This window comes from Aptenodytes forsteri, unplaced genomic scaffold, assembly GCF_000699145.1.
Source record: "Aptenodytes forsteri isolate BGI_AS27 unplaced genomic scaffold, ASM69914v1 Scaffold83, whole genome shotgun sequence".
NCBI classification, from domain to species: domain Eukaryota; kingdom Metazoa; phylum Chordata; class Aves; order Sphenisciformes; family Spheniscidae; genus Aptenodytes; species Aptenodytes forsteri.
In genome coordinates this window covers 6,747,921-6,769,584 of record NW_008795371.1, presented here as the reverse complement: position 1 = coordinate 6,769,584, position 21,664 = coordinate 6,747,921, and the positions used below count along the sequence as shown (strand labels likewise).

The window sequence follows — 21,664 nt, the reverse complement described above, 5'->3', positions numbered from 1 at the left end:
AAAAAAAAAAAAAAAAAAAAGAAAGAAAGAAAAAACACCACAAAATAAACCTGCAGTTTATTTCTATGGGAGAGGTTCTTACTAATGTTTGATTCCTGTGATTTATGAAAAAGTTGCCACAGACAGATTGATATTTTAGCAGAGCATTAATCTCAACCAAGAAGGTTTTTAAAGCAAACCTTCTTTTTTCAAACTTCCAAGACTCTGACTTATGTGTCTCTCAGATGACCCTCGTGCAGCAAATGAGATGCCCCGAGACTTTTTACTTTGCACAGAAATGGAGGAAGAGTGTATCTTCTAGAGAAATGCATGGGAATGAATCACAGATTCCCATCCACTCCTCCAGAAAACCGCAGAAGAAAACATGACAAAAGTCACAGCAGCAATGAAGTGTGGATTCTCTGTTGCCTAATATGGGTTCAGGAAGGTAGGAGGCCCTTCCCTAGGCACTAAAAAGATCTCTCTCCCCTAGTCATCTCACTAAATTCACAAGATACCTCTGAGGTTAATACCTATAAGACCTCTCACCTTCAGCCAAATTCAGGTGAAACTGGCTTACAAATTCAGAAGGAGGAATGAGGGGAAAGGGAGGGGATAGAGCCTGCAGAAAGATGTGTATCACAGCTGCTAGCTGCAATATCGTGAAGGAAATGGGATGAACGATGATTTTCAGTGTCAAAGCAGGCCAGGTGAAGACAGGTCAGGGCCAAGGTGCCAGGATGCCGCTTGCCTCCGTCTCTCTGATGGGCTGGAAAGGCAAAGAGAGACTTTAACTAAACTCCCTGCACTTCAGGAGTCTGGCCCTGGCTGCAGCTACGCCTTCGTGTGGTTTTGGGTTCCCTCACACAGGAACTGTCACCGCACTTCTTCTCCCTCTGGGGCACTGAGCTTACACGCTGCAATGTCTTTACTAAGTCCATCCTTTTTAGGACATCTCCCCCCCCCACTAGAGTGATTTGCACACAGCCTGTGGTTTGAAGGAGGTTTAACCAGCTGAGGCTTGGCCCCGGTAAGACAGGGATGACATCACGTTGGAGGAAGCAAGCAGAAGGCAACGGCATTACAATAGTATCCGTGGCCAAGCGATCTAAAGATCAACTTGTTTTATATGTTCAAGTAAAAATATGACAGTCCCAAAAGCAGAAAGCAGGTGTGCTTTGGGTAGGCACGTTGTAAATGAAGGGGGTAGAGGGATCCAGCTACCACAGGATAAAGAATTAAAATATGGCAGAGCTGACCGCTTAACACCGACAGGAAAACCAAGAAATAAGGTTATTGTGGAACAGGCTTTGAGACGTTCTTCTCAAAGGAAGTAGCAAAATAAGTTCTGTGCTTTTGTCCTAATTCTTGACTGCTTATGTTTATGGGCTTTGATATTCTTGTACAAGTTGCTGCAGTATCAGGCAGAAAATAACTCGGAAGCAAAACGCTCATGATGTTCACAGAATGTGTTGGTCTGGCGAAAAAGCGGGGCTATGCAGGGGGATGGAATGCTTCACTCGATGCTTTCAAGATTTGCTGCAATGTACGTGACTTGACCCAATTTTCTTCTTTGTTGGGTGAAATGTTTGGGACTCGTGATTATCATAGCTCATTAAATTTTAGCACAGCAGATCACATTGGGTTTCACTTATCAGATTAACGCTGGTAGAGCTGGCTACTGCTGTTAGAGGGTAGCACAGGGTGATGCTGCATGGAAGAAGCACAAGCTCCATAGATTGCTCTTGAGCTACAGAAACAGCTGCTCTTAAGAGCACCATTTTTGTTATCAGTCAGATTCTTCTTGCAGTTTTGACAGATGTAAGTATAAACGGGGTGGATGTGTGAAGCAGCAACCCCTTGCTTGCCAAGCTGGTTGTGAGGGTCTTGCACTTTAACTTGAAGTTAGAGCATGGAGCACAGGACTGATGATGGGATAGATATTGAAAAAGTTCTCGCTTGTATTTCAGGCTGCCAAGTCTACATCAGATGGTATCCTGCGACTAGATCTGGATATAGTAGGCAACGGACCGCCAAGCTTCGATTCCACTATCAGCGAAAGTGACAATGTGCCACCTCAGAAAGAAACTCCAAAGCCACCTATGCCACCTACAAAACCCACGGGCACAAAAGAAAACCAAGATGCAGAGAACAATGTTCCTGACCAGGAACATAAAAAACCTCTGTCTCCTCCGTTGCCTCCAGATAAGAAGCTTAAGGAAGGCATAGCATCAAAGGATGATGTAAATGCCAAGGAAGAGGACTCTGTAAGTCCAGAGGAGAACGTGGAAGGGTCCCAAGCACCAAGTGAGGAGAACAGAGAGAACCTCATTGAGGTCAGCAACAGGAGCATAGCAAAAGCTCCAATTCCTCTTCCTAAGAGCGTGCCAGACAAGCTAAAAGTACCTTGGGACCAACCAGTCCCTGAGCCTAAAAACACAGAAGACTTGAAATCAGCAGGAGATAGTAGCAAAGACAACCTTGCTGAGATTGCCGCTGCAGATGTTACAAAGCCTCCTGTTCCTCCTAAGGTTCTGTCAGAAAAAATGCTAGCCACAACGAACTCCAGCCACGGTGGCCTGGAAGCTGGGGTTTGGGAAGACCTGGAGTCTGGCAGCTCCAAGCCCCCAGTGAATGGGATCTCAGCCAGCGAGGTAGCAGAGTCCACATCCCCAACAGCTGAAACTGAAGAAGGAAATAGGAGAACCTCTGCCGAGAAGGAACAGCAAACTTCAGCAGAAGAGACAGAGACTTCCTTAGCTACAGAAACAGGCCATGAGAGTGGAAAAGCAGCTATTGAGAAGAAAGCGTCTGTAGAAAGCACTTCAGGTCTCAAACTTCGCAGTTCTTCTTTGGGAGACTTGCTGTCTGATTCCAAAAATACACAGAGAGCACTTCCAGGCCAAGGTTTCCCCAAGGATTCCCATCACTGCTTAGCTAAAATGGAGGAGAAAGTTGCTAATGAAAGGGAAAAGGCAGAAAAACTTCTGCAGAAGGTTTTACGTGAAGGGTTGGAACAGGCCCAGGAGGGGAATGGACCCCCAGTGATGGCAGAGACATTGCTCAATGAGGCAGTAGAACAACTTCGGCAAGCTACACAAGTTTTGCAAGAAATTAAAGGTCTTGGAGAACTGAAAAAAGAAGCAACACAGAAACAGAAAGAAAAGCAAAAGGATCTAGTGACTCTTTATAGGAGAAGTGCTCCCTGACATACTCTTCAAAGAGACTTCTTTCTCAAAATCAAAGCTAAACATTTGCCATTTATGATTTGTACCATTGCTAGGCCAGTGTTTAAAAGGTGGTGTTTTGCTGTGCATGCACCATGTTTATGGGACAGAATTGAGCTTTCAGTTATAGCATCTTTCTATCTTTCTTCATGCTGTACATACCAGTCCAGTTCTAATCCTCTTAGCACAGCAGAAGGTTACAGGACATTGAACGGTTTCAAAAATGTGAACGCTCTTTAAGGACTCTGTCCAAAATCCTTTCAATGGATCAGGCCTCAAAAATTACTGGTAATCAATCCAAGCCAGATTTTTGAAAGGAGCAGAGTGGCTATTCTAGCAAAAGCCCCTGTCTATCTGTATTTACAGACAAGCAGATACCAGATTACACTGGCATCTATCTGGTTTTCCCAGTTAAATCATTTAAGGATAAATGTAGTCAGTGTTTGTTCACTTGCTGGCAAGGTTTCCCAGACCACCTGGCCCAGTGACATCTAGGAATGTAAAGATAAATGGTTTAATCTTCTCCAAAGATACTCATAAAACCACATCCACAGTTAAAAAGTGACCTCACACAGAGGCAAACAAAACTGGCCAACTCCTACCTACAAGTAACATCCTCAGATCTGGAGCAGCTGTACAAAGGCACTCTTCTGAGCCTGGCTGTGCAGAGCTTTAGGTGTGCAAAGCACTGTGTAAGTGAACGCAAGTCTCAACGCACCATTGCCAGGCAAGTATTAATTGTTCCTGTTTCATTAATAGGGAAATTGAGGCAAAGAGCAGGTTACACTTGACCTTTGAAGGAGTGTCTTCTAGCAGCACAACACGTTGATTATTGAGGACCATACCTATCTGGTAACCCTGAATCCCCTCATCATGTTGGGAACAATTAGCCAGGCATTTGGAAAACTTGTGTCCAGGAGATCCCCAGGAGCCTCCTAGGAGAGCTGTCATTAAGAAGCTTTAGGGATGTGTGTTCCCTTAGCTGTAGGCTCACCCTCTGTGTTGTCTTGGGATGTTAACTGACAGGAGCGTGCACATCAGGCAGCGAGTCTGGATGAGATCCCTCTTCCTATTTAACACGTCCCTACCTGCTGTGTCCTGGCTAGCCTGAGCACCATGGTTTGGCACAGATGTCTGTAATTGGAGTACATGGTGGGAAAGGCATTTTGCACGCACAACTTTGGGGCTGGTCCCAGTGGCTTAAGTATATTAAAATAAAAATGCATCGCTACAGAAGGGTCTGAGGAAGGCATTGCAGAAGGCTCCGGCACAATTCCCACAGCTTCCCTGCCCACCTGCTGAAAGCAACCGCAGTTCCTGTGGTCTTTAGTGATTACAGCTGTGATAAAATCATGTCTTTGCACTGCTGCTGTATAGCCCCGTACCTGAGCTGGGTCCCCTCCCCTATTCTCTATAGTTGCTCTGAGGAGAATCGTATGAGAGCCCGAAGGGCTTCTCCCTTGCTTGAGCCAGACTCTGGAAGCACAAAAAAGGGCAATCTTCCCAGTCTGGTTTTAAGGAGTGACACACTACCTAAGCTCTTTTCTCTCGTTTGCCAGCACTGCCCTCTTAGCTCACCCATTTCTTTTTCTTCTGTTTGTTCTTTTATAATTTCCCAGGTTCCACAAGGCTGCAATGGGCTGCAAACACGCCCCATAGCAGCAGCCCAGTAAAGCGTCATCTGCACCTCTTCTTAGGCTAGGCAGTGGGCGCTTCAGGTCTGAGCACAGAAATGTTGGCTTTGGGCTTCCAAATATCCTGTTTTTCACCACCCAGAGCCACCAAGACAGATAGTGACTAGAACTGATGTTTCTGCCTCTTTTGATTAAAGCAGCCTTGGTTTCAGTGGTCTGTCCCCCTCTCAAGACAGCCATAGACTTTGCATGGGAAGTCACTTGTTATTCTCTCACGTGGAAAGTTCTACACAGTCAAACACTCAGGGCTCAGGTGCCAAAAAGCTTTGCTTTGAGACAAAAAGATTCCTACGTCCTAAGCCCACTCCCAGGCACATAGCCTGGAGCAAACTCTGGATCTGTGTCATTTGCTGCTGTAGATTCAATGTGAACCATGGATCTTGTTTGCCTTTCCAGACATACTTAGGACAAGGGCTAATAACACAGACAATATTCAGTGCCTATCTGCTATCTAAATGTATTTTTCTGCATGTGCACTTTTGTTTACCGAACACTGTGTGGTATGAATGTGAGCTGTCAGAACCTGGTGTGCACTGGAAGTCAAGGGACATCAGCTTCAGAGAGCAGTCAGACTTTTGCAAGATGCAGTTCTATAACAAGAGATAAATTAGGTGGGGAAAAAGCAGTTCACGCTAACCGGAAGACACACAAACCAGGGCAAACTCTGGGTACAGGTTCATATCGCAAAGCAGAAGCCAGTCCTAAACTCCAGGATGGGCAAATCAAAGCCTGGAACTGAAAACCCAGGAGAATGAAAACAGCTTATGGGATAGCGCAGTCCCCTAATTTATATACAAATGCTTTTGCTCTCGCAGGTGTTTTCTTGTGGCGGTGTGTTCTGTGGATACCCGTCTGGCAAAGCGCTGATGAAAATACCCAGACATCCCTATCTGTTACAGCCAAACCTACAGGATGTGCTTGTATTTACTGTATATTTTTATATTATACTGAATATCCTAATGAATAAATGTCTGACATTTTACTGAATACCCATCAGTAGGAATCTTAACAGATAAAAACCCCTATATCTGTTAGGAAATGGGCAAGTTAAATCATTTTACAAGCTACAGCTAATTACTGGATTTGCTGTACTAACACAACTTACTAGATTTGTATTATGTCTTGTAAATAGGTGTAACTTAAGTGGAATCTCTGTAGCACCCAGTAACTCTACTGCTGAAAACGCTATGTTAGAGACTCTTTGGTTTTAACTATTTTTTCTAATAGGGTTAGCAGTTCATCCTAAAATGTCTAGCCCGGCCGTAAGCCTGATTTACCTGCACTTTGCAGGAAAAAACGCATCATGTTCCTTCTGCAGTTTTCCCACTTGTTCTTCTCATTCTGATCATGAGCCAGGCCCTGCCTAGGGCTGGAAACTGCCTTCTGGGGTGTTTTTACATGCTTCTCTGAAAATGGCAGTGCTGGTCAGAGTCAGAGACAGGATCATGGTCTGCTCTGACCTCATACAGCAACTCCCATCTTCAGTGTACATCCTGCCACCATGCACTTTTTAAAAAATCTTCCTTTAAGCTTACATTTAAACTTACATCTAATTTCCGGCTGCACTAAGGCTGGTTTTTTGTGCCTGAAAACCCTGTGGGCATGGAGCGCTGGGGTGTGAGTCTGTGTTTTGGGCTGTGCCACCAGGTTACATGTCTGTGACAGGAAGGAAGTGAGTTTGCAAGCAAGCAAACGTGGATGACTATCTGAAAAGCAGCTGCTGCAGCCCGTGGAAAGGCAGCACTTTGTCTTCTGCTTGTAAATAGCTTTGAGATTTGGCAATAAACCCCTCTTTTAAATATCAGCTGTTTAAGAGCCATTTGTCCTAAATAGGAGCAAAGAAGAGCCACCAGGACTGGCACATTGAGGCTTTGCTCTGGAGGAGGGCGCGTTGCACAGGCTGTGGTCAGGCTGGGGGGAGCTAGATGCTGTGCTAACCACAAGCCTGGAGGAAGCAGAAGCACTGGGGGCTGCGGCTGGCACAGAGCTGGAGCTGTGCAGTTCCTGAGTCATCCCTGCCTGCCAGCTTGGCTGCCCTGGCCAGAAAGCACGGCCGAGGCCACGATCTGCTCCTGCTCCTTCTGGGAAGCAGTGGGAAGCATCCTCATTGCTGGAGACCTCACCAAGTGCAGTCTCCAGCAGTGCTGTCTGGGCTGCCCTTAACATCTTCACGTGGAATCTCTGGTGTCTAGAAAATGTTGAGCTCACTCAGAAATCATCCCCTTGGTGGTGAACAACACCAGAGCCTCGTTCCTCTGCCCAGATGCCAGTAAGCTACAGGAAGGTAAGAAGCTGGTATCATAGTGACTGCTTCCCTTCTGCGAAAACTGGGTAGAAACTGGTCAGTAGGTTCAAAAGTTACGCGGAAGCAGGGAAAAGAGTGCAAGTATACGTGCCATCCTATTGCACAAGCTTGGCTTCATTTGGGTAAAAAAATGTGCTTAGCAAACTGTCCAACCCCTTGCTGGGAAGGGGGCTCTTCCTCAAAGGAATCCCCAAGACACAGCGTTGATTTCTACAGATATACTGTAGAGAAAGGCACTCTTCCCCTTGCACTAAGAAAACAGACAACACATCACATTTTGGCCTTAAATTGATGTTGGTAAGGAAGGGAAGTTTCTAGCACTATGTGAAACATGATTTAAAAAAACACAAATGAAAACATACCTAGTACTGGCATATGAAACATTTGCCTGACTGCTTTTATTTCAATGGATAGTCATGGGTTACTAGTTCGAAGAGACTGTGTTATTGTGTAATCTGAAATAGAAAATGCAGGTCCTAGGTTCCGTCTAGTGACCCCACAGAACTCAGTAATTTGCAACTGAAAAACAGCAGAAAGAGCTCTTCCAGTCCCAGGGTGCCAAAAGATTTACTACAGCATTGGCTAGTCTACTCCAGGCTAATTGTTCTTGCTATTAAAAAAATGTGTGTTTTATCTTAAATATGAGTCATCAACAGTGAAGCTCTCCAAGATTTTCCCTTTCCAGGTTAAGAGTTAGAAAATTTGCAGGCACAGAAGATATCCACTGTGTTTAGAGAATGGAGATCCCCGTTTTGTTATGCTATGCAAGTTCACATACTTCAGAAAGCCAGTGCTTAATTTATTCCAGGAAACTTAGTCACTGTGTTCTTCTAGCACCTTACCTCACGGCTAAGCAACCCACAATATTCCTGTGACAACCGCTGATGTGATGTTACAAAGCATTAACGATTTCATTCTCAGCAGCCATCCTGCTGTCTGAGGTCAGCGCGAGGTACTTTAAGCCATGTATTTCCCAGCCCCTCCTGGGTACCAGAGATCCAGTCCTACCAGCTTCACTTCAGAGAGCAGCTGGAGGCTTAGCCCTCGCATCTCCTGCTGCGCAGCGTTAGTCCCCTCTGCCTGAGCTAGCCCAGCTTGGCAGTTCAGAGACTGTAAAACACAACGTATGAGGAAATGGGGAAGGAATCCTACCTTAGTGCATCTTTACTAAAGATGATACGTAAAGCACATGTATTCATACCTATAGAAAAAAACCCAAAACCGTGGAATATTGCAAAATGCCATTTGTAAGAAGTTACTACAGGAGGGATGGCTGTCAACAGCTTATCACATTGACTGGGTAAAGGGAAAAAAACAAAGTTGGCTTAATCTGCAGCAAAACAAGATTGAAGACTTCTATTTAGAAAAGTCTTCCAGGCCCAGGGTGGATGTATTCTAGAATGGGATCCACAGGGGGACCTCCATCACTGGGATTTCTTAAGAGCAGATATGCAGGGAAAGTGGGTACATCTCACCCTCTTCCACATGGAAAGGTGGATGAAACTGTTGCCTGAGGTCCTTCCCGGCTACATGGTTTCCGCAGGACACTGGCAGAAGCTGCAGCAACCGGACTCGGGGGCTAATAAACCCCACAGGCTATTCAGGTCTTTAACCCTGTTTTCCCTCTCGCTGGGGAGCTGTGGGATGATAAACGTGGTGCCCTAGAAATCCCCTGCAGACCCTGCTCACACCTCCTCAGCCTGGCCTGCTCTCCCCAGCTTTCTTCTCTTCTCCTCTTCTGCTTCAGATTTCAGTTCTCGTCTCTCCCCACTTTCCCATCTCATGCCCCTTTTCTGCCAGAACAACTGATTCCTAGAAAGCTCAGTGCTGTGTTGATAGAAGCTGTCCATAAGTTTTAGTTGTACCGCTGCCAAGAAAACCTCCTTACTCCTCGCCCCCGTCAGATTCACGAGCTGGTTTCTACATCCCCATGGAGGGTAAGTTTACGCTTTGGAACATGGGCATTTTTCAACGTCAGGAAATTAATTTTAAAATTATTTGCTCAAATAAATGAATGAATGGAATCAAAATACTGGGAACCCAAGCTAGAACTACCTCAATTTTTTTGACTAACACCACCATTGGCGGTTCTTTTATAGCATCTTCCAGTATGATGAAGACCTGAAGGTGTTTTGTGGCCATGAATGAATTGGGCCTTGTAGTGCAGGCAGGAGAGACGGTGGAGCTTGTCACTCTGCAGAATGAAGGCAAAGGCACAGAGCATTGAAGAGCTGGGCTCCGAACCCATTCTCCTGCAGCAGATACTTTTCTTTTTAATTGGTGCAGTAGTGACCTTTTGCAGCAAACATTAGATAACCTGAACATTAGATAACCAGATGAAGTGCTCCTAAAAAAAACAACTCACTCTGCAGAATGAAGGCAAAGGCACAGAGCATTGAAGAGCTGGGCTCCGAACCCATTCTCCTGCAGCAGATACTTCTTTTTTTAATTGGTGCAGTAGTGACCTTTTGCAGCAAACATTAGATAACCTGAACATTAGATCCAGATGAAGCAGTAGTGACCTTTTGCAGCAAACATTAGATAACCTGAACATTAGATAACCAGATGAAGTGCTCCTAAAAAAAACAACAAAAAAAAGCGCCAATTCGGAGAATTTGTCCTTTGATGACTTCTCTAACCCTTAGCAGGGATAGGAATGGACCTCCAAATGCTGCTTTCTTTGGGTGATATGACAGTTAAAGAACAATTATTCCTAGCCCCTAAGTGGATAAGACATAATGTGCAAATACTACCGATAGCTGTTGAATCTACTATATTGTTCATTTAAAATAAGAAATAAGAACTTGAAGTATTTTGGAGATGTTCTGGGGGAAAAGACAAAGCCATCTGGAGCAGCGACTGTAAAAGAGTGTACTGGAGAAGAGGTCAGAGGAAGGAAGAGGGCAAGATGTGGGGAGGTAATGCTAAGTACTAGCTGCCATTCATGGGTAAGGATGTGACATATATGCAACGCAAACAGATCCAAACTCTCCTTCCCCTCAGAACTACACAGCAGGGTCATATCCAGAAATGAGGATATTGGAAAGCTCGTTGCTGGCTTTCCCTTACCCCTTATTGAAACATTTAATTCCCTCTTGGTCTCTAAATAGTTTCAGATGCTTGGTGAAGTTTTAAACTATATTAATTTTTTCCCTCCCACCCAAAAACTCAAGTAGTTTTGGAGGAAAATTATGTTTTCCTTCTGGAGAAACCTACCTTGCACATAAAGAAATGCTTCTTAAAGGAGAAATGCTAATCAGTTTTAGATGCAAGTTATCTAGCACACCACCACACACTGGGATATTTATCACTGCAATTGATAAAACACTAGAAGATCTCCAAAAGTCCAACAGATATGCAAGCCAGCATGACTAACTAGGCGAGGATCTGTGCAAACAAAACTGCAAGTTCCTCTGCTATTTCATTTGCAACAAGAAGTCAGTTTTGAAATACTGGCAAAATACTCTGGGTTTGTTTAGACCACATCACCATGACAGCAAAGCACTGCCCAGTTCTTCATGTATTGTACGTTTTTGCAAGAAACAGTGGTGAAGGGGAAATGAAGCCCAAAGAAAAAAACATGGCCAGATGTCATACGGGAGATCACAGGAGATACAGATTTGAACCTACGTTCTCCGGTGCCAGTCCCCAGCACATGGATAACCTTCCCGTCCAAGCAACAGAGCCTCTGATCAGCTCTTTCTCTGGAGCAACGCTGCATTTTCAACAGCATGGGCTGAATTCCCTGAGCAAGGCAAATAAATTTCACTTGTTTTCGACTGCCAAGGACTAATGAACTTCCGAAAGGTCATCAGTTCAAGCAATGGTTATGTATTCGAATGACAGGATTGCTCTCAGCTTGGCCACACTTCTGCCTTTCTACCCAGGCGGGTTCAAAACCACCCACCTCCAAGGGTGGAATTAGGGCCTCACGGGAATTGCTGGAGAGAAATTTTCTGGCAAAATGTTTTCAGGGCAAAACAGCAACCCCAAACTGTTAGCAGAGGACTACAGATGTGGAAAAGTGTTTTGGTTTAAAAAAATGTACAAAAAAAGCTTTGAAAATTTGACATTTCAAAAGGGGACAGTTTTGTTCTGCAGCATGAAAACACAATTTCAACACTTTAGTTAATTTACAATTTTTAAAAATTTACCCTAACAGTTTTTAAAAGTATGAAATTACATATTTTGATGGAGCTTATGTGGTTGCTTCCTGTCTGCTTACAGAAGTTTTAAATTTTTTTATTTTTTTTCCTGCTGTAGATAGGGGAAGAGAATTCAAACCCTTGGGAAGGCTGGGAAGATTGGAGAGCTCTTTCAGTCCGGCTCTAGGCAGACAGAATAGGATTCCTGTGCATTTCAGTCCTCAAAATGGGGCACAGGGATCCAGCCCAGCTCCTCTGTGACTGTTTCCTCCAAGGACCATCGTTTCATCTTCAGATGAACCAGTCACACCACAGGCCATGGTCCATTTGTTTTGGCTCAAGACAACAGTAGCTGCACAGGTACAGGGTTGTTTTTTCAAACGAGTCTGTCACTGCCCAGAGAGAAAATGCCATTTTCTCAGACAATCACAGTAAACTTACAGATGTCAAAAGAAGCAGTCCCTAGAACTCCTTTAAGGAGTCCGGTCTCATTCCTGTGACAAGTTTGCGTTCAAAAGTGTCATGTTCTTCTGGTAAGCAGCTCGTTTGGAATTAAAGTATTTTCAGTGCTAAACACAAGAGATGTAAATTTGGGGGCTTGCAGCCAAAGCCACCATTCCTATAGAATAGAAAGAGCACAGGCTGTTGTCTACAGCTCTGCACGCTCCTGCTCTGCTCGCTGCGACATAGGCAAAGGGCAACCTCCGCAGCAGCCCCGTCCTGGTTAGACATTGTCCCCATGGACTATGAGACATGTCAGCAGAATAGAAAGACTTTTTCAGCCTCCGAATCAGGACCTTTGGAGGAGCCCTCCCATTCACCACAGTGAATTCACCACAGAAATTGAAATGCAACCACTGCCCACCCCGGTTTCCTGGCATCTAGCAGACACTTGCATCAGCTAGTTATCACCATTCTTGTACTACCCAGAGCTCCTGAATCTTGCAACGGACTTCTTTAGGGAAGAACATGGCATCTGCATATGACCCCATTAATACCATGGGAATAGCATCTGGGTTTGAAGAGGTAATGTCCACAGATTGGTTCTGCACAAATGCACTGATGAGGGGAGCCAGCCCTTTGGGTTTTGACCCCAATTTCTAGATTCAGCAATCACCAGCAAACAACAGAGGCCAACAGTTTAATTATTGTTTTTTTTTCAGAGCGGCTAGGTGCTCGACTGAGTTACTGTGGCTGTAATTCAACTGTGTTACAAGCCATCTCCAGCAAGAAGGCACTGGAGCAGCTGGTAATTGAGGGTTGGCTCCCGGAGGGAATTTTCCCTTAAAAGGATAACTACATTGTCATGATGAAACCAGCTTGCTTCCACTGCCCACAGAGCTTTTTGCAAACACGGCTGCCAGAGCTGGGGGTGGTGGCGAGTAGCAACAGCAAACAGCTAAGAGCAGCAGGGCAGTGGCTGCTCCTTAAATGCTACAGGAACTCCGGCCTCTGAGCCATGCTCTCCCGTGAAGGGCAGCAGGACATGCAGGCAGCCCCAGAAGGTCACTTCAGTGCCACGTAACAAGAGGCCAACTCCTACCATCCGCTCAAGGTAAAAAGAAACCTAAGTGAGGGATTGCAACCAAAGAAACCTGCCTCACAAGAAGCGCTTGCACTCAAAATCAGCAGTATTTTCAGAAAGGGGCAGGCAGGATGCCAGCTGAAAGCATACCAAGGCCATGCAGGAATTTTTCCAATTAAGCATTTTTTCCACCAGAAAATAACTGAAACCCCAGCTTTTCATTTGAGAGTCCATGGAACAATTCTGATCAAAGCTCTTTATACGGAATCAAGGCAAATGACAAGAGAGCCGAACCCTAGTGTGGCCTCTTGTCCAGCAACAGGTTGCTGAGAGAGCCAGGTTTGAGGCCAAGCCCCTCTCTGTAACACTTAGACCGATCATTTGAACCTCAGCTTCCCATAACCCAGAGGAAACTGCCTTAACTCTGACACAACCCCTGCTCCAGGCCCGAGATACCTCCTTGTCCTCTGGACAGCCCACCCACCTGGAGCTTTGCACTGTGCTCTTCCGTGCAGTGCAGGAAGGGCTGCACTGTGGTTTTTACATGGAATGAGGCTGAAATGGGAAAGGCTGGGTTTGGCCCAGCGGTAGTGGCAGGCACCGGTTCCCACCTCACAGCTAAAGCCTCCCTATGCAGATCTTGGGTGAGGTTTTCAAATATGACTCATGCTCGTGCGGTCTCTAACACATTCAGAATAAGCCACCCATCATGCTGCAAGAGAAGGAATGAGGACCCAGTGATTCCCTGCACCCTGAGGAGTGGTCAAAATATGCGCGAGTAAGCAACAGCCAGCTCTCACGTGAGCGGAGACTCCTGAGCGGGCGGTGCAACAAAGGCTTACACAGTAAAACACCGAGATACCTCCTTGTCCTCTGGACAGCCCACCCACCTGGAGCTTTGCACTGTGCTCTTCCGTGCAGTGCAGGAAGGGCTGCACTGTGGTTTTTACATGGAATGAGGCTGAAATGGGAAAGGCTGGGTTTGGCCCAGCGGTAGTGGCAGGCACCGGTTCCCACCTCACAGCTAAAGCCTCCCTATGCAGATCTTGGGTGAGGTTTTCAAATATGACTCATGCTCGTGCGGTCTCTAACACATTCAGAATAAGCCACCCATCATGCTGCAAGAGAAGGAATGAGGACCCAGTGATTCCCTGCACCCTGAGGAGTGGTCAAAATATGCGCGAGTAAGCAACAGCCAGCTCTCACGTGAGCGGAGACTCCTGAGCGGGCGGTGCAACAAAGGCTTACACAAAGTAAAACACCATCCCTTCCTCTGAGGACTAGCAGCCTACAGAACCCCATGCAGCTATAGTCCTTATATTACAGTGGGGAGTCAAGGCATGGGACAGAAGCCCAGAGAGCCGGTGAGACAGATTTCTGGTCACCAACAAGCCATTGTCGCTGGAAGCAGGATCTCCTAGCACTGAGCACCATTAAGAGGCAGACCACCAGGAACTCCCTCCAGACCACAGAAGTCAGCTCAGGAGCTGCAGTAACTCTGCAGCCATTCCCAGCTCTGCCTGATGGTTGCTCCATCTGGTACCAGCCCGTTGTTACCTCTGTGAAGAAAGTGTCCCCTTGAAATAGTCTCATTTCGGGAACTCCAGAAGCAGCCATGGAGATTCAGCACACTTCCTCTTAGCTTTAGGGGTAGAAAACTTTATTTTCTAATCAGTTTTTCTCTGTAGAGAGAAGTATTAAAAGCTTCAGTAGGTTAAGTGTGTTAGTGCCGATAAACAGAAACTCATCCAGAGATTAACAGCAGAAAGCTGTAGAATTACAGGTGTCTACAGGCACAGACTGGTTGTCATTTGGCTTTCCCTTTCTATGAGTAACAGCATGAAAATGAGTCAGGCTCTATAGCTGAGTCACAGCGAATGAACATAAACTTCCTCTTCAGACCAGGAGAACCTGCGCAGGTGGAGGAAGAGCTCTGTATATTCTTCTGCCCTAGATAAACACAGCATGGTGTGTCCATGGAGCTGTGCAAGTCCTGCTCCAGGGCCTGGGATCTGCAAGCCTGTCCCAAAGGAAGACCCTGTGGTGGAAACATATGATAAACATATGACAACATCTGCCTTCTGTTTCCTGTGCTCTGTACAGATTATCTCGCTCTACAGATAACCCCGTCCTTCTCAAAGAGAAAGCTGGGGTTTACGCTTTTTAAACGCTGCTGAGACCAGCTACAATTTGAATCAGCTCATTCTATATCTGTTCTCAGACCGCGTGCATCACTACATCTCAGCATCATCCGCTAGACACTCAAGCAGTGCGATTGCATATCTGCCCAGGGTTGTTTGTTCCCTCATCCCTCCTTCTATGAGCACATTGCACTGAAGTCAGAAGCAGGACAGGCAAAGCGCTTTCTGCATTCACGTCTGCTCTCTCCAAACAGAGCGGAGCTGACGCCCAGCTGAGCTCCCCCACCTCCTCTCCACTGATGTCATTATTTTCCGTGTTGCTTGTTGTGCTCAGAAGTGAGGAAGCCCCTGGAACGCAGCAGCCCGTGTAGGAGCTGTTTCTGCACTGATCACCAGCAACTCTAGCAGCAGACTTTAAAGGGAAGCCCGGTGGGCTGCAATAAAATAAAAGTCGTCAGGCTGCGATTTGACATCCGCAGAGCTCCTTGTAGAGCATGACTCCGGCTGCTGTCCCAGCCCCCTCCCCCTGCCTCCAAGTCCAAGACCATGAAATTACTCATTAGGCTTGGAACAAAACTCTTTTGGTGCACTTGCATGTGGCTGGAGGCAGAGGCAGATGTTTCGGGCTCTGGAAGAAAATTGCTGAGAGAGAGAAATTAAAGGCTTCCAAAGCTGCCTCCTAACAGAGTGCTTTCCTGCTCCTGTTGCACTCCATGGTTTACCATGGTGTCAGAGAAGAAGGGAGCAATGGCATCACATCTTCGTGACCCTTTGCTTCCACTTTGCTTTTATTAAATGCTCAAACACAAGATTTTTTGTTTCACTTCAAATTTTGCATTGAGTCCTACAGCATGGCACAAGAGCAGCTCGGGGCTGTGCCTCTGGCAGTAGGTTTCAGCACTTCAAGTCTATGGTTCCAAGATCTAAGATCCTACGTTTCAGCTGCAGTTTTGTCCTGAAAAAGGCAGGGAAGAGATTGCCTTTAGGAGCCAGACGGTCCTCAGAGGCCCAGGAAGCAGAGGATCCTCCCTCTTTTTACACATGCAGGAAAGTAAGAATAAAAACACTGCCTGCAGGCATGTCAGCAAGGGGATTAGGATTCAGTGTCCGATTATTGCTTGGTTTATACGATGCAGCCATTCCCACCTCCCATAACCAAACACTTGCTCAGCTAACCATCGCATTTGAACCAGGGAGGGCTGGGACCCCAGCTCCATCACACCATTTCTCTTCTCAAATTCAAGAAGATTTTCTGTCCTTTAGATCCTTCCCTGCTACTCTTGCTTTCCTTCACACAGTAGCTGTTTTAAGACCATACTAGTCTTAACATTCCTGGTTTTGAAAGACCAGCCTCCACTCTTCCAGTAAGGCGTACAGTTCAAAGCAAGGCCAGGATGACCACTGTGACCTGATCATCACTGACAGATAGAGGTTGTCACACCAGTAATCTCCCAGCTACTGGTCAAACCTGGGACTCATGCATTAAGAGAGTTTGAACACAATGGGCTCATACAGACCTCCTTCAGCAAAGCATCACAGAAATAACAAATTTCTCCTCCCATACAGTATTTTTCCAAGATATAATTCAGGTACAAGTGATACTTAGCAGGTGTTTTTTTGCTTCTCAGGTATTCCTGCAGGATAGGTGTCAGCCCAGTTCTCCACAGCTGGAAGGAGAATATACTGAGTTGAAAGATGTAGTGAACTCGTGTCAGTCAGCTCTATGCAAAGGTCAGGGATCAACAGGAGTGACCTGATCGTCAGGAACAACCCCGGCCACAGTGCTAATTGAGTGTAAGCTTCACTTTCAAAGCCACATAGAAGCTTAAGCCCATTTATCTTTTCAAGGGATTTAAAGGCCTATCGGCTTTGGGAAGTGAGAGTGACAGGAGAGGGAAGTTCAGAATCACCAGTTGAAACTTCCATTTGCTGTTAACATGGATTGAACTATCTGTGTCAACCCGATGCAGCAGCATCTTGCTGGACAAGACTCGCTCACCCGCCCTCTGACGTTTCCTGGCTTCCTTGAGTCTTTTCCTTAAAAACAAACAAACAAACAACAAACCTTTCAATTTCTCTAACATGTGATTTCCTCCCAATCCCATAATACTGGATTATTCCTAAGCCTAGACCGAGAACATAATTTTGTGATACAGGCTGCTTCCTGAGCTAGGAGGAACAGCTCTGCTGAAATTCTGCGTTGTCTGTAACACTACACAGGATGAGCAGAGTCTGGGAAGACGGGAAAAATGGCATTATAGGCTCGTGAAATGGACACTGACAAAAACCTGAAGTGTTGAGCTCACTCAGATGCCATCTGTGTTTTATCCAGTCATCAGTCAGTCTCTGTTTAACTAAATATTTGACTTCAGAATTGGGCCAGAATTATTATTGGCAAAGCTTCCAAGCTCCACAGGTCCCTCTAACAAGCTGTTCCTCTGTGGAAGCCTTGCAAGGAGATGAATACAGCCTTTGAGGAAAGTGCTGGATCCCTTCTCAGGCTTCCATAGTGGGCTTGTGGGGTCCCGTTAGGTGTCCAGGGTTTCTGAAAGCTTCATATGTTGACTGTTAGAAGCTACAGGGCTGATGTTTGTGTGCATTGCTGGGATGTTCCCAGAGGAGTTTTGGCTCCGCAGCATGTCATAGCAACAGAGTTATCAAAGAAAGCACCAAAAATAACCTAGTCTACAGGACAACTAAAAGCTTAGCCCAGACAAAAAATAAATAAGGTGGAGCCACACATGAAGCCATGTAGCCAGAGCTGTAACGTGCAGTCCAGTCTAACGGGACATATCTGAAAGTGCAGTTTGCAAACCAGGACACAGAGCTAGTACGGTTAGTCCCTTTCATACCCACAGCGGGGACATAAAGCAGCACAGACATACAATTCCTCACGGCGTCAATGGCAGCTGTGTACCACAGTGCCAAAGGATCTGGTTTAGGTGCTGCCATGCAGAGCCCATGGTTGCTATCTCAGCACATTGCGCTGTTTGACACCCGGTCATGTAAAAACAGTCCATCAGCACTGAATGAGGAACGTGGTCATCCCCTCTCCCATGCAATATTCAATTTCCTGACTGTGGCAGCATATGCCAGAAAAGACAATCCTCCAGGGCTGGAGGCTGTTCCCCAAGCCAGGCTCCCCTACTGTGGGCAGCTCCAGGGAAGCAGAGGCTTGGTTTCCTGGACTACCGGCAGCTGCAGGCAGGAGGAGTCACCTTCCAGTTTTGCTTCCAAAGGAAGATTATAAATTAAAGTCCAATTTGCTAAACCTTTAGGTAAGCAACTGTTTCTGCATAAACACATGCTGGTTTGTGGGCTGTATTACATGGCTAGCTGCAAATCTGACTGACTTTAAAATCACGGTGTATACAACTAAACCAGAGAGCAAACAGAAGCACATTTTAAAATGGCATGGATTTAAGCAGCCTGACTCATGATTTTTGAAAGCTGGAGATTGAAAATAATGATTATCCTAAACTAACACATAAAAATTGTGCATGCAAAGTAAGAGCACAAAATGCTATGCCAGAGAGCTTAACTTCTAAGGGCACGTAGCCGGCTTAGCTAAAATTATTCTTCAAGTGAAATAAAGTCGAAGACTTTAACACCTTTGTGAAGATGGGGTCACTATCTGGAATATATTGCAAAAAAGAGCTCAAATTATCACCTCCCCCTGTCGTTCGTTATGCTCCAACATTAGTGGAAAAATCCAAAAGCTGTTTTAGGTCTGTTAGCTAATAAATGGATTGCTAGGCAAGTGTTCAGCGTTGTTGATAAATCCTTGCTGCATTCTGTACTTAGTATCAGCAGAAAGTCTTTGTCCCTTCCACCCCTGAACACATACCTATTTAGTAAGGACAGAAGGAACTGCCTACATTGCTTTTTTTCTGCCTGCTGGAAACGCCCAAGCCCACAAACAGATGCGAACTTTCAGTGCATCTGCGCTACTTCTCTTCCGAGGTCAGCATTAAGCAGCAGAAGAGCCGTAGGTGATCAGTCCTGGCTGATTCAAGCTCTGGAAAAGGTGCAGACAATGACGTTAACAGTGGCAGGTTAAGTCCGGACAGCTTTCCATCCAAGGATCTCTTACAGCGTAACAAAAGACTAGCAAGAGCCAGAGGTCCCACCCAAGGCTGGGATGCACTATACGTCCGTACAAGCAGGGATTATTCTCTGCCCTATTCAGGGCTGTTTCCCCAGCCCCCAGGCACTAGGGTACCCAGTGGGAAGGGCTCAGCCCTTCTCAGTCATTCCTGCTGGCGCGGTTCCAGTTTGTCTAAAGACACTTAAATATTCATCGCAAGAAAGCAAGACTCCGTCTCGCCGGGTGCACAGACTGCTCTCCAGGGAGACGGGACACCTGCCTTCTCCACTCCCTGCTCCATCAAATCATTAATTATTTAAAATAACAGGAAAGAGCAAGAAAATCTCTCCGCACCAGACATGCTCGTAGCCTGCTGTTTACAGTACTCTCTGGGGTCTTGTGGAGACCAGGGTTTGCATCTCCCCTCCGGCAGAAGCAAGGATCAAACCTAGCTTTCCCCCTTCCTCAGGGAGGATGCTCTACCCACTGAGCTATTGTACAAAAGAAGGGCTTCCCCTTTATCCAGACAGACCTTATGTTTGCTTTACCTACTGGAGAGGTTCTTTTTTTTAATTCAATTTGAATAAAAGGAAAACAAAAGACAAATCCAAAGCTCTGAGACAAGCAGCTAGTCACAGATCCCCACACAATCTGTGTTCGCTCAAGAGCTTAGGGTCTATGTCCCCATTTCACAGCTGGGCAGGCCAAGCCCAGCTCGTGGTCCCTGCAGTGGGTCAGCTGCACCAGCACAGTGCTTGGCTACAGAGACCCTCGGCAGTGGGCTTCGATGAGATGGAAACCACCGGCTCAGCTCTGCTGCTCCCAGCCCTGAAGATAGCTCTGGTGTCCCTGCGCAGGGTGTAGCTGTGCCCATGGAGGGATGTTTCTGAAGTAGCAGAGGGTCTCCGCATGCATCTCTGCACCCCCCCCCGGACCACTGCCTGCCTCCCTGCATCTGCCACCACACGCACATGCCCCACGCTCTCTCGCAGGATCAGCACAGACCCGCACAAGGGTGTCCCCCAAAACTGGCCTGAGCCCAGGGAACAGCCTGCACCCTGGAGTTCATTGCTCACTGCAGCAGATCGTGGCAGGTGAACAGCACTGGCACCCTCATGTGGTCACCGGGATCAGTGTGTGCTCGCAGCCAAAACCCGCGGTACAGCGAGGCTGGAGGGGACGGGGAGACTCCTCCAGGGAGTCCTGCTGAGGAGGAGAGAGGGGCCCATGACAAGGCCCAAGTCTGACACAGGTGTGTAGGCCAGCATGGTACAGGCAGGGAGTGCAAAGCTGATGCTGCAGGGACTAAGTCGAGAAATCAGAGTAGTGGGGCTGGAAGGGTCCTTGCAAGGTCACCACTCCTACCTTGTGACCAGCAGCAAAGAAACCCCCTTTCTGCAGTCAACTCTCCTTTGCTGTCTTGGCCACTGGGAAGCCATACACAGGAGAAACCAAAGTCCTGCCTACCACGATTTAAGCTCATGCCTCCCAGTCCTGCCCATCCTGGGTCTGCAGAACAGGTTATTCCTTTTGCCTCGCACCACCTTCCTATGTATTTGAAGGCCAACAAACAGCATTTACTCAATCAACCCAAAGTGTCACTCAACGTGTCATCCCATATCCGTGGCCAAGCAAACACAGGAAAGGCTAGAAAACGTAAGGAGTAGGGAACACTCGTGTGCCACACTTACCCTGACAAATTAGATACGGGGAGAAAGCTGTGGGGGTCAGACCCACGCCAGGGACCTTGCACAGGCTGAACTGAAATGGCTGCGGCAGAAAGAGTGGCCCCCACGGAGCTCCACTAAAGATTTGCTGCCAGAAGAGCCACTACCTGGTCCTTCATGAAAAGGCAGCATCATCTCTCCAGCCTGGAGACGGACAACACTGACAGGACCAAGCACCCAGTTTTGGAATTTTTTTTGCTGTTTTGGACCTTTTTTCCCCTGCCTACCTCAGACCTCCCCAAAACAGATCTGATTTTCCTCCAGCCTCAGCTCAGCCACTGCCTGGTTCCTTCCCCCTCATCCTATCGAAATGGAAAAGAAAATAAAAGACAAAACCAGACCCAGATACTGAAACAGAGAATTAACTAAAACTCTGAGTGAAGAGTGCTTTTAACTCTCTCCTGCACCCACTGCCGTGTCCTGGCCATGTGGTAGATGAGAGCACCTTATCCCCAGGAAATGCCAAACCCTGAACCCTGCTTTCAGGGAAAAAAACCCAACAACCCACCCCATATTTCCAGCAGAATAGAAATCCCTCTCCTCCCAAATCGGTTTGGAAACAGAATTAAACCACCCACAGCCTCAAAGTAGCAGCACTGAGCCGAGCCACGCTGAGGTGAAGGGCAGCACTGGCCTAGGTAACAGCCGTGCAGCCCCCTGACCGAAATGGCGGTAGCTGGATTTCCCCCTTCAAGTCATCCCAAAACAGCCCGAAAACACCGTGTTTGTCGGAAAGAGGATTTATTTTGTTTTATTTTCCTTTAAATAACAGTTAAAGAGGCGCTCTGCGGCGGCGGGGCGGCGGCAGTCAGCCCGCCCGTGAGGCGGCGGGGC

General features: G+C 46.7%; 1 protein-coding gene across 1 annotated transcript in view; it reads left to right on the top strand.

Moving 5' to 3' along the window:
* Positions 1-6,689, top strand: part of PLEKHO2 (pleckstrin homology domain containing O2) — a 25,296-nt gene extending 18,607 nt beyond the window's left edge. The window contains exon 6 of the mRNA XM_009280497.2: positions 1,950-6,689. Coding sequence (XP_009278772.1) covers positions 1,950-3,188 — 1,239 coding nt within the window. The 3' untranslated portion in view covers positions 3,189-6,689. The remainder of the gene's footprint in view (positions 1-1,949) is intronic.
* The last annotated feature ends 14,975 nt before the right edge of the window (positions 6,690-21,664 follow it).